The following is a 12,449-nucleotide window of genomic DNA, read 5'->3' as shown; positions in this document are numbered from 1 at the left end:
ACTCGCCAAGCTTTTTCTCAAATGGTGCTTTTTAGAAGGTTATGGAGATTCAAAGTTACTGACGCACCGTTTTTACATTACATTGCTGTTCCGTTTTGTATTTCATCATTTAATAGTAACTATGAATTTATTTGGTCATTCAGTTCCTCCTTGTAGGCAACATTGGTTTCAAATAATAACATTTCTTATAAAAATGAAAGTTCTTTGTTCTCATGGTTTTATTCTCAAAAGTATGTGCAATGTGAATTTCACAGTTAAGCTCAACCACCCCTATACCCCGAAACCCCAATAACAAACCAGCAAATAGTGACAAAATGCCCGATGTCATCCGATTACAGCTGTGGAGGCAAATTCTGGACTGGACAACATAGAAATGCCTATGGCTCTTTCGAGTTTGCGGTAGGGAATAGCAGGGCAAGCACTGTCAACTCCTAACACTAACTGACCCCTTACACAAGAGTCACCGAACGGGGGGAATAATGGTTGGACTCAGAAAATTAACTATTGATTCAGTTCCATAAAGCAACGCCTGTGAACAAATAAACTAAACACTGTCCATGCCATTGTTCACTCACATGAAACTGACTCGATAGTGTATTGAAATCCAACATAAATGTGGTTAATCTCAAGACATAGGATTTCAGTGGGTACACACCCTTCTGCCATGAAAGTTTGCTATAGCTAAGTGGATTGGTTGGCTAGAGAAAGAAAGGCCTAATTGGCATGAGCTCAATTGCTTAAAAAGGAAGTTCAAAAGGTATGGAAGAACCAGGCCACAGCTGTAATCAGACCCTATTCACAAACAAAAAATGCAGGAAGAGTTCAACGGTATAGCACCATATGCATATTGACAACCAGAAAGGAGCTGGGTATCTCAACCCACTGACACAGAAAGCACAATGATTGATTCTTAGCTCGTTGCATGAAAATGACTGGTGTGGTGAAACTGTTATAACTATCCATCTGTAATGCTTGATTTGAATGATATGTTACAATTAAAACTATACTAAAAAGAACAAAGAAAGATCTAAATAAATGTTATTTTTTTACAACACAAAATTACTCTAACATTACCAAAGAAAAATGGTAAAACTCAAAAATCACATCTATCTTTCAAGTTATAAAAAAAACAAAAAAGTACATTTCAAAACTGTGCAAGTACAGCAAACCTATTGTACAGTATTTTACACATAACAAACATTTAAATACAGTACTGTATCAATAGTTATCCTGAGAGTTCTGTTACTGGTTACCACATGGCTGTACGGAGGCATATGGTTGGAATCTCCAATCCCCACATTGGCTGGGTTTTTCTGAAGCCAGGTCACTTGGAGATAGCTCCATCTGAATTGAACTCTTGTATTAATCTCCAGTCAAAAAGGGGTTGAATCTAACAGCTTGATTGTAGATAAATGATTTGGAGGGACAAAATAAATTCCTTTGAAGATTCGATAAAATAAAAGGGTGCAGAGTAGTGCAAATATGGACAGTTACCTGCATGAAGAAATGTCATTGTTGAACCGGGAACATTATTAGATGACTGTATTACTTTTATACAAGATTGTCCATAAAAAGCAGCACCAACATTTCGGTATGAGTCAGCTCTTCCAGACTCACTTGTGGGACACACACACACACACACACACACACACACACACACACACACACACACACACACACACACACACACACACACAATGTTCAGGAGGGTGCTTCGTAAAGTTTGCAGTTAGGTGGAGAATGATTCAGTGCAATGTCAAGTAAGACAGATATTCCTCTGGATCAGGACAGTACATGATTCTGATGTCCCATATCTACCCATAGGCACAATGACATCCCCTAGGGATCTGCACCGTTCATTATAGAAACACTTCAAGTCTACATCCATATGACCCACACACTCAATATCAAGACCTACATGATTTAAACTAGAAAAGACAGGCCTCTAATGAAATAATGCACTTTCTACAAAGGTAAAACAACCTAATATAGCCTAATCATAGTTACATTAGTTATTGCTACCATATATATTTTCAATGTCCAAGTCTAGATGAAAACATGACCTCATTCACGAGGGAGAAGACAAAAAAAAAAAACTTTTAACCAAGCGTCTTACACTTTGGCAAACATAATAAATTGGCCTTATCCATTTGCCAGATTTGTGTACTTGCTGAGGTAAACCTGCTAGGCGTTCTGAACTTAGTATTTGCCACAAGTTGGACTTTATTTATTTCTCCAATGTGGAGAAGAAATATTTGAACTATTCACTTAAGTTGTCATATGACACAAACAAGACGCTCACCTAAGGGAGGAAGCACCTCCATCCTCCATGCAGTTAAATATCAGACAGCTCAAACCTGTGTTGGTTCCCAACACCCGGATTGGTGAGGATACAATTGGTGTCAAAAAGTGACGTGCTTCAAGCATACTAAATCACAACAATTCAACTGAAAACTTGACAAAATGGTTGCCGAGAATTAGCTTAGCATTAAAGAACCCCCCAAAAGAAACATCTATCTGAGCTAGTGATCGAATCATGAGCCAGTGCTCATCTTACCCGTATGAATAAAATATGTAGAATCATTTAGATATAGATTTTGACTTTATGGTGACACCTAGCATCCACACTCTGAGGGACGTTTTAGCGAAAGAAAACCCCCCAAAAAAACAGCATGCTTATCATGTGTAAAATTATATGCCTCCATATAAAATGGAACAACAAGGCTCAAGAACAAGCAAACATAATTGCACTTACGATTCATTGTACGATTTCGCAAAACAAGCATCAGTGTTGGTGGTTGGTGCATTCTGAAGAGAAAAAAACAAAATACTGCAATCTTTAAAAGCACCCCTTCCTGATCAACTCAACTGACAACAGTCCCTGTGGTGCAAAGAACCAAGGTAGCACCAGGCACAAGGCAGGCAGGGCCCAAACACTCCTTCTGCCTTCCAAGATTGGGTTCCCAACACGTGTCCAGAGGGATGCCTCAGAGCACTTTCTGTAGACACTGAGGGTAAAGTTTAGCGACCACGCATTCAAAATGGCGGCCAAGGTCCCACAGGCGATCCGGAGTCTCGTAGACTTTGGTCCATAGGTCGGCCTCGTCGTCGTACTGGTAAAGCGAGTTCTTGCGGCTGGTGCGGAACACGTGCTCCTCCACCATGACCTGCGTGGCTCGCACAAACAGGTGCAGCTTGCCCTGGAGCAGCATGGCCTTGATGTAGGGGCTGGTGGCTTGGTCGAAGGGCAGGTCTCTCTTCCGGCTCCACGTGTTCTGCTCTATGTCGTAGACCTCTACCGTGAAGGTGCGCTGGTGGTTCCTGCAGATGCCAGCAATGTAGTAGATGCAGTTCTTATGTAAGGCAGCCAGACCCTGACTCCTCGAGACAACCATTGGAGACAGTTGGCCCCAGTAGTCCTTACGGGGGTCGAAGCAGAAGAAATACTCGCCTATCGATAGGAAACAAATGTCAGTTATATTTTATACCATTTTTTATATTCCCTTACCAGAGTGATGTGTTACCACATTGTTATTTTTGTATATTGGATATGTCTAATGGAACATCATGGTGAGTTCAAATCTTGTTAATTTATTATTTTAAGAACATTTACAGGTTAATCGTATGAGCAAGTGACAATTAAATATTACAGTTGCCGTGCCGAGTGCCATCAACACACTGTCAAGAAAGTGAGGCTCTTGTTTAATACTTTAAAACCTGTGGATTTATAGCACTTTATAGAATAGTCATGAAAATAGTCATATGAATCAATACTCTTTATCATGTATTGGTTGTAAAAAAACAATGTCCTCGTATGTACTCACCTTGGAGAATGTAGATACGATCCTTGTACTCCACAGCACTGTGGAACTCCATGGCCACTGGCATGGGGCTGACTGCTGACCAGCAGTTGTCTCTGGCGTCGTAGCACTCCACGGACTTTAATGCATTCCTCCCATCGCCTTCATAAACGCGGCCCCCAAGTGCATAGAGCTTCCCGCAGCAGTGCACCAGCCTGCAGCCAATCCTAGCCCGCAGCAGAGGCGCTCGTGGAAGCCATCTATTCCCTGCGTGCTCGTATTGCCAGAAGTCACTCTCGGCACGGTGGTCGATGGACACCTCACTGTTGCTGGGCCGGTAGCCTCCTGCAATGAAGATGTCGTTCTCGGAGGACACCAGTATGCCCACCTCTCGGAAGTCATTAGGGGGCTTGCAGAGCTTGAACACTCGGCCAGTGGCCGTGTCCAGGCAAGGCACGGTCTGCTTCTTTCCTGAGTGTTTGTGTGCAGCATCAAAGCAGATTACCATCTCCGAGGCCGTCATGCCCAGGCGCTGGGAGCAACCATTGGTGCCGTTGAGGCCGGTTTTGGCCTCGGTGGGGTCCTTGGAAAGGGAGAGGGCACAGGCAAAGGGGGCAGGTATGCGGCTGAGGAAGGCCTCGTCCAGCAAGGGCAGACGGATGCACTGGGAGAACACCTCCGCGAGGCTGCCCTCGCGGCCTGGCCGGTCGTGCTCCAGCCAGCGTACTATGCTCTCGTACACGTGCTCCTCCTTCTCCACGTTCAGGTCATCGTTGTTGAGGATGCTGACGAGCTGCTCCTTCGTCATCTGGAGGAACTCCTGCTCCCACGACACGCATACAAACTACAACAACAACACAGAAACAAAAGACAAATCACCATACTGTGGAGGAATCCATCATACCTTGAGCACTAGTCCAGATCTTCAATTTTTTAATATGTAAATAGAATATGCAATTTAGGTTCATCATCACAACTGACCTTCTTGCGGATGTAATCTTGCGAACGCTCCCTCAGCTCTTGGTGGCCATAGGCATCAGCGAACATGTAGACCCCGATACAGTTCTGTGGGTCTAGGCGGCTGATCATGAACTGGGCAGAAAGGTCCTGCAGGGCAGGGATTTGGAAGATGCTGGCTGCTGTGAACAGGGCCTGGACATTGGACTCCGAAAGTGTCACCCTTGACGTGTAGGCGTAATCCAAGACTAGGTTCATGGATTCAGATTCCACTCCTACGATCCTGACTTCAGGCTGGTTGCACTCTGTAAGGCCACTGGTGAACATGGACCTGGTGGTCAGAGGAGACATGTTAGGATTCTACCTTTTCCAGAGACCAGAGACCACACACACACAATAAGTCTAAGGCAAATTTCCACCAAGAATAGAAAAATATAAAAGCACTTTAAGCTCAGCTGTATTGTTTGAGATCAGCCAACAGATCATTCTTACAAAATATGAAAAAAAAGTTAACACTTCATACCTAAAATATGGGCTGATGGCAGCAAGGACATTTCGATGACAGGAGAATGTCTGCCCATGGTCCACTTCTACAACGATGTCTGTCAGCTGAGCTTCATCGTACAAGGACTTGAGCTGCTGAAGAATGGTACAGGCGTGGACAGCATCTACCCCGTTGTAGTTGGTGCTTAGAGGAGTTCCATTTTGAACTTGTAACAGCTTCCCTACCTCTGAAGAAAAAAATGCAGGATAATCAGAATAGGATTACAGATGGCAGAGACCATTCCAATATGTTGTGTGAGTTTTTATGTTGTGTGAGAACAGCACAATGACCCAATTTAGGGGTTTGAATGACAGATATCACATATTTTATGTAGGTGCACACAAACACATTTGTTATGTGTACAAATTTGTTGTCATTTGAACATCAATTAAGGAAGCACCCATAATGTTTATTTGGCTGTGATGGAGAGGCACACGGTAAAGTTGCACGTATGTTTTTTTTCCACAATAAACAGTTTATTGCCTGTTAAAGCAAGTTAACAATTCAGGCATAATGACTGCTATGTAAAAAAATATGTATTCACGTTAGTGATTTGCCAAGCTATAAAACGATGGGAATAATTTAGCTAAAGATGAACCTGAATTGTTAAACTAGGCAATATTTTCCAAAATCGTGGCAGTGGGGCAAAGTGAGCCACATGCTGTGGGGTAAGTTGAGCCAGTCCTTCAACTTACACCACCATGATGCACTGAAGTTAAGCTTAGAAAGTGGTATTTCAATGTAGTATTACACAACTAATTTGGTTGGTCATATTTTAAACATTGTAGAAAAGCTATCATGCAAAGAAAGAGAAATATGATTGAGAGAGTAGCCACTGATATCAAGGCTGAAAATCCATCAGAGAAGTAGCAAAATACAGAAATATTGGCAGGTTTTATATTGTGTAGTTACCTTAAGCAAAGATATGACTATTTGGAAAAGGAAAACACATTCAACTCGAAAAAGCTAATTTGTCATTTTCCCCCAGATGGCTCAATTTACCCCTACGCTGGGTCAAGTAGAGCCACACCACCACTTTTTGAGAAGTCATATTTTCACAGACCTATGTCATAGATGCATCGTTATCAATTTGATTGACAGTTGACATCCGGAAATCAAGGTAGATGTTTAATTTCAGTTCCGTCTTATTCTTCATTGCCTAGAGGACAACATGAGTCAAAATGTCTCATCTTACCCCTCTCCCCTTTTCATTGTGAAAAGTACACTTATTTTTACAAATACAAAAATAATCTTCCAACTTGCAAAAAATACATATGACTGTGTTAAACGGAAAATCAAACTAAATTCGTTGTATTTTGTTGAATTGAAGTTGTTAAAGCCACACACCACCTCATGTGGCTATATTAAATTCCACTCACAGGCGTGTTATCTCCATTAGTTCATGTAATGATCAGCATAGTGACGCTTTTTTGTTGTTAAACGTATCCAAGAATATTGTGACGGTAAATAAAGCAGGCAACAAATGAGAAAGAAAAAAAATAAACCCTGGGGAAGGCAGAACGGCGATACGCGTCGCTATTCCAAAGGAACAGTCTACTCATTAAAGGAGTTTTAATTGCGAGCCTACTTGAGAGCCTTGACCGGGATACATTATCGCCACCTTACTTTTGTGGTTGTACAATTTCCTGTTTTTGTTTAAGGCTAGCAACTTAAGTGTCGGATGTCTCGTTGCTAACGCTAGAAATCTATGGAGAGCCAATACTTGACAGAACAAAGGGTCTCGGGTAGGTAAGAAACTTGGCTAACGTCTCGCTATGTGGTCGCTAGCAGGCTAACAAGTGTACAATATAACCGGCTGGCAGCTTAGCTCAGCCGTTAGCAAGGGAGTTAAAGGGATCCCTTTAGCCAGTCAGCGTTCCTCCTATCCATTCACACTATACACAACTGGGCCACACGCGTCCATTTGTCAACGTGGACATATGTAGCCCAAGCCATTGGACTACCAGTCAGTCATTCTTTCACCAACTATCAATTGACGACATATGACCCCCCCCCCCCCCCCCCCAGATGTATAGCCGGCAGCATGAGGCTAGCTGCAAAGATACCCTGGACTAGCTAGTCCCCAAAACATGATGCCGAACAACGTGAAAACAAGTCGAGATCCTCCAAGGCTTGAGATAAAGCGGACGTCGCAGGGCTCAGCAGAGATGTAGTTGTCATTCTTGACCCATTTTCCCCCATCCAACTTGTGTAACCCGAATCAACACGTCGCTTCTGTGAACGTGTTTACACACTCAGCTGTGGTCATGAGCTAAGCAGTGGGCTAAAGGCAGATAGCTAACATTAGCCACATAGCCGGGCTGACTCTACCCCACACTGTTAAATAGACTCTGGAGCTGCACTTCTTTTCACGATAACACTGCTACCTGGGGAACTGTCGCTCGACCAGAGTACAGATACCATGGTCAAATATCGATTAACAAAACATGTGTAACTTTAGAATGTGCCATTTCAGTCGAACTTCTCAACAAAAACAACGAATTGTAACAAACCTCCACTGGCAGCCATTCTCCCCGGTCTGTCTCTCAAGGCAGACCGAGAAACGTCAACCTACAGAGCCCCGGAAACAGCGCCATCCAATAGCGAGATAGGAAGGAGTGCAGCAGCCAATTAAATGCCTTCTGGTCTGAAATTGAGAACTGTTGACATGGGAAAGCGTTTTACGAGAACGCCCGGTGGGGACCGAGGTTTGGAAATAATAGCGAAATGATCCCCAATTACAGTAAATTAACAGAGGGAGTTAAAACCCTATTTTATATTTTACATTCTATGTAGTAGTTCCTATGTAGTTTTGTGTTTGTGCATATAAATCCTATTTATTTATACATCCCATTATAAGCACGGGTGATTCAAATCCACATGACCTTTTGGCCCAGGGGTCTCCAACTGCCCAGCAGAGGCTTCATCAAGGAATTTCCAGTTCCATGAAAGGAATATATAATTATTCCTGCATTCCAGAGCATCCATATAAAGTTGTTAAATAAATCATTGACATTAACACACTTGTATGTGAACAAATGTACTTCCCTGTCATTCATAATAATAACTAGGGACTACGGATGCAAATTAGCAGCTCTGCTATAATCCAGTATGTTTACAAAGATGTTTAAACATCAATGTTCATTAATGTGCACTGTCCCTATTATTATTATGATTCAAACAGTTCTTTAGTTGAAGTTCAACTTTTCATTAACAGTAAAACATAATTTAATTGGGATAGGCATTACAACAAGCCTTAGTCTGTGTTACATATTTTTGATGAACTATGCTGCATATAAGCTGGGTTAGGGTTAGCACCGGTGTAAAATGTGTTTTTCTATCACTTGGCTCATAACTGAAGACAAATTGCCTCCCCGAGCTGTGGCCACAAGGGACATGTGTAACTTAGTAAACACATTTTACAGAGTAAAACATTTAATCTCCGTTTTAAATTATATCCTCCCGGGAAAGCCACTACAATCCAACATTCTCCCAGCTTGACCATATGGACTTTATTTCAACATTTACAAAAAGCGTAGTCAAATGATGCTTGATGCTGAATCTACGAGGAAGATTTCTCCCCCTCCAAATTATTTTTTTCCAACATTAACCTCAAAGAAAATGACATTTAACGCGATTAATCACGATTAAATATTTTAATCGCTTGACAGCACTAGTACGAATTAAAGAGCATTTCAACTTTTCATGCTTCCCTTATGTATCTTAGAATGCTTATCAGGCTGGGTATCCATCTTGACTAAAATGTAAGCAACAATGAATAGGTAAATACAGAATCTTGCCGTTTGTATGGGTCCTATGTGGAATAATAAGAGCACTTTTAGGATGCTAACATGGACCTCTAAAAAAAGTATTCTCTGGAAGTAGACCTACAGAAAGTTAAATGGAACTGAGTAGGTTTTTTCCTGCTGTCTACTGCTTATGTAGATGCTTCATTCAAGTAGGTGTTATATTATTAGTGCTGCAATGAGTATTTAGCTGTCAACCATAAACTGGTGATACCCTTTTTATAATGTGTGTGGTTTACAATGAATCACAATTTGAACTCAATTACAGCAGAAGAGGCTTGTCAAAGTGCACTTTGATAGGCCTTTTTACATGCATCGGGCCACATGCAATCTACTGCTGTCAAGACAAATACACTGACTGCTGTTTATTCAGTGTGACTTTTTTCTATTTGTGTCTTGTGATTGCATGTCCTTTCCCTGTACTAACATGGTGCCATTTATCTCCATTGCTGGTAATTAGAATTAATATACTACTGGATTTGCTTGGATAAATACACAACCCTGTGGAATAAAAAGAAAAAGTATATGAGTGCATGCCATACACTGTATGGGGTGGGAGGCACTCAATGCAATGTATTCCTTAATTATGGATGTTTATAAGAGGCAAGGTTGATGCTTTGGGACAGTGTGCTTTCATCAGCATATTATTCTCTACACTCTCTAGACTATTAAACCCTTTTAAACCAAGACAGTTAAAAAGCATGTGTAAGGTTATGCTTTTCAAAGATGCATAAGTAGTAAAATACAGGACACGTTGACACAAAGCCCTTTGTGTCAATAGGATTGATCCATTCCAGCGTTTTAACCAGCATCTTTCAACTGTGTTGATACTGAAGTGGCTTGTTATCTTAGCATTGTAACATAGTTAACAAATGTGTTTGCATCACAAACTTTTATTTTAAAGTACACATTAAAAGTATAGCATAGTTAAGAGTCAGGTGGGATTGGATAGAGCGGAATACAACCACTTAGCTACAGATAAAGGGAGCTTATTTCTTTGCTGAGAGTTTATTGCTTACGTACAAGCCCTTCTCTGCATAACACTGTGAAACAATCCAAAGGAAAACAACTGCAATACAAGCAACAGATTTCACTTTCGTTTCAATTCCTTCCAATTCAGCCATGGAGTCACTTGTGAAATTGGGCCCTAGATGTTGTTGAACGAGGAAAAACAGGCTTCCTGGGGTTGGTGTTATTTCACATAACTGTTGTTTATGTTCTCAACCCTGCAGATATCCCTCATTTGATACATTCAAACTGATTCCCCATCACCCAACATTAAACCCCTGGCTGAAACACCATGACCTGAAGGTTTCCTTTGGTGGTATTTCAAAGATTCATTGTGATGTGATGCTGTCGTTTTAACCACATAATACATACAAACACACTATACAAACAATGTGTGTTTGTATTTGTGTGTGTGTGTGTGTGTGTGTGTGTGTGTGTGTGTGTGTGTGTGTGTGTGTGTGTGTGTGTGTGTGTGTGTGTGTGTGTGTGTGTGTGTGTGTGTGTGCGTGTGTGTGTGTGTGTGTGTGTGTTTGTCTGTGCATGCATGCGTTTGTGTATGTAGGGAGTTCAAAATCGGCACTTTTCTTCTGACACGGTTTTGGACTGGACTGATGAGAGAGTACCTTAGAAGAAGATTAAAGAAGGAAGCCAGTATTTGGCCACGTTTGACTTGTAGAAGAGACGACTATCTTGGAAGGCATAAGGCAGCGGAGGCAGGGGGTATAATCCTAGTTTAAATGTGTGTTTTTGTCAGAAATGGAAGTAATGGTTTATTATATGCCTCTGTGGGCCTGTGGAAGAATGCCTGCAGATTTTGTGAAGAGCCATTGGCTCCCCTCTGCCACCCGCAATGAGACAAATAGGAGCACAGTGGGAGGCCACAGTAAATACAGTCCTGGAGGTCCCACTTGATGATGACAACTCCCTCTGCCTCTCTATGTGTGTGTGTCTCTCTCCCTCTCCACGTCTTTCTGTCTGTATCTGAATGTGTGTCTTTATGTCCTTCTCTCTCTCTCTCTCTCTCTCTCTCTCTCTCTCTCTCTCTCGCTCTCTCTCTCTCTGTCTCTTTCTCTCTCTCTGTCTCTTTCTCTCTCCCTCTCTCTTTCTCTCTCCTTCTCTTAGTGAAGCACCCTGCTATGCCCAACCATCCCTCCAGTAATATTGAAACAGCTGACAAGCATATTTGCTAATGGCTGTTTGAGAGTTTAGAACCTTATAGTCCTATGTTGTTTGTGTTTCGGGGAGGAAATTATTAAATTATCCATGTTGACGTTTTTTTTTGAGTAAACTAGAAAAAGGTATTTTTGAACACTCAATGGCCTGGAAGGAAATCTTTGTAGTTTTTAAAAAGTGTATTGGTTTAGTCTAATCAAGTATAAAATCGTAATCATGTTATACTACTAAGGCATGGACAACTGAGAGAAACTGAGTTTGCAGGAGCCAAACCTTTCAAGCTTGGGCTATTAAAGCTTTCAAGAGTGGCTATCTACTGGAGAACCGCATTGCATGACAAGGTTCTCTGCAGCACCGTGGGTGGCCAACTCCTGTGGGGATATTAACCAATCATTCTTTAGAGGACTGAGACGGATAAAGAAGCCCTGATTAAGCAGAGATGTGTAACAATGTACCCTCTCAGTCAAATTGACGTTGGACATTAGCATGATGGGAAAGCTATGATGGGAACCAAAATGCAAACGTAAGTTGTCTAAATGGATGTTTTGGCCTTCTGAAACTTTAGGGACGAATCTTGTGTTTTGCCCTTCAAGTTGTAAAGCAAACAAATAATAGCATCTCGGGCCTCCCCACTGTGCGGTCGCCTTAGCTGCTCCACTTGTCCAGCTGATGGATTTGGTTTTATAAAATTTGCCTTTTTTTAGCCGTTTAGCTAATTAGTGAAGAGCAAAGAAAAAAATAGCTGCCCTGTGCATCATTTTACCCCCCTCCCGTTTCTAAATGGTCCTCCAGTGTCTTCTTCATAGGCCGGTGAGTCCTCGCATGCTTCTCTCTCTCTCTCTCTCTCTCTCTCTCTCTCTCTCTCTCTCTCTCTCTCTCTCTCTCTCTCTCTCTCTCTCTCTCTCTCTCTCTCTCTCTCTCTCTCTCCCTCTCTCTCTCTCTCCCTCTCTCTCTCTCTCTCTCTCTCTCTCTCTCTCTCTCTCTCTCTCTCTCTCTCTCTCTCTCTCTCTCTCTCTCTCTCTCTCTCTCTCTCTCTCTTCATGCCAGGTTGGGTCAGTGTGGCCTGCAGGCTGGAGGAACCCAGCTGGGAGATCTGGAGCTCTCGTAGCAGAATGGGATTAGAGGACTCCCCCGATGTGTGGCACTGTGCACCCATGTGTG

The 12,449-nt window shown here is 42.1% G+C and overlaps 1 protein-coding gene across 1 annotated transcript; it reads right to left on the bottom strand.

Moving 5' to 3' along the window:
- Positions 1 to 200: 200 nt before the first annotated feature.
- Positions 201 to 7,909, bottom strand: kbtbd8 (kelch repeat and BTB (POZ) domain containing 8). The gene is made up of 5 exons (XM_030374371.1): positions 7,815 to 7,909; positions 5,281 to 5,488; positions 4,782 to 5,088; positions 3,825 to 4,644; positions 201 to 3,451 (listed from the first exon to the last, which is right to left on the bottom strand). Exons 1-5 carry the CDS (start codon positions 7,828 to 7,830, stop codon positions 2,988 to 2,990), a joined length of 1,815 nt encoding a protein of 604 aa, XP_030230231.1. The 5' UTR covers positions 7,831 to 7,909; the 3' UTR covers positions 201 to 2,987.
- Between the last annotated feature and the right edge of the window lie 4,540 nt (positions 7,910 to 12,449).

Source organism: Gadus morhua, chromosome 13 (genome assembly GCF_902167405.1).
Source record: "Gadus morhua chromosome 13, gadMor3.0, whole genome shotgun sequence".
Lineage (NCBI taxonomy): Eukaryota > Metazoa > Chordata > Actinopteri > Gadiformes > Gadidae > Gadus > Gadus morhua.
This window is presented reverse-complemented; position numbering and strand designations above follow the sequence as displayed.

Excerpts from the sequence above, each read along its gene's own strand:
- kbtbd8 (XM_030374371.1), bottom strand. Across the intron at positions 5,089-5,280 it reads GCCATCAGCCCATATTTTAG|GTCCATGTTCACCAGTGGCC; the intron begins GTATGAAGTGTT and ends TCTGACCACCAG. Across the intron at positions 3,452-3,824 it reads TCGTATCTACATTCTCCAAG|GCGAGTATTTCTTCTGCTTC; the intron begins GTGAGTACATAC and ends TCCTATCGATAG.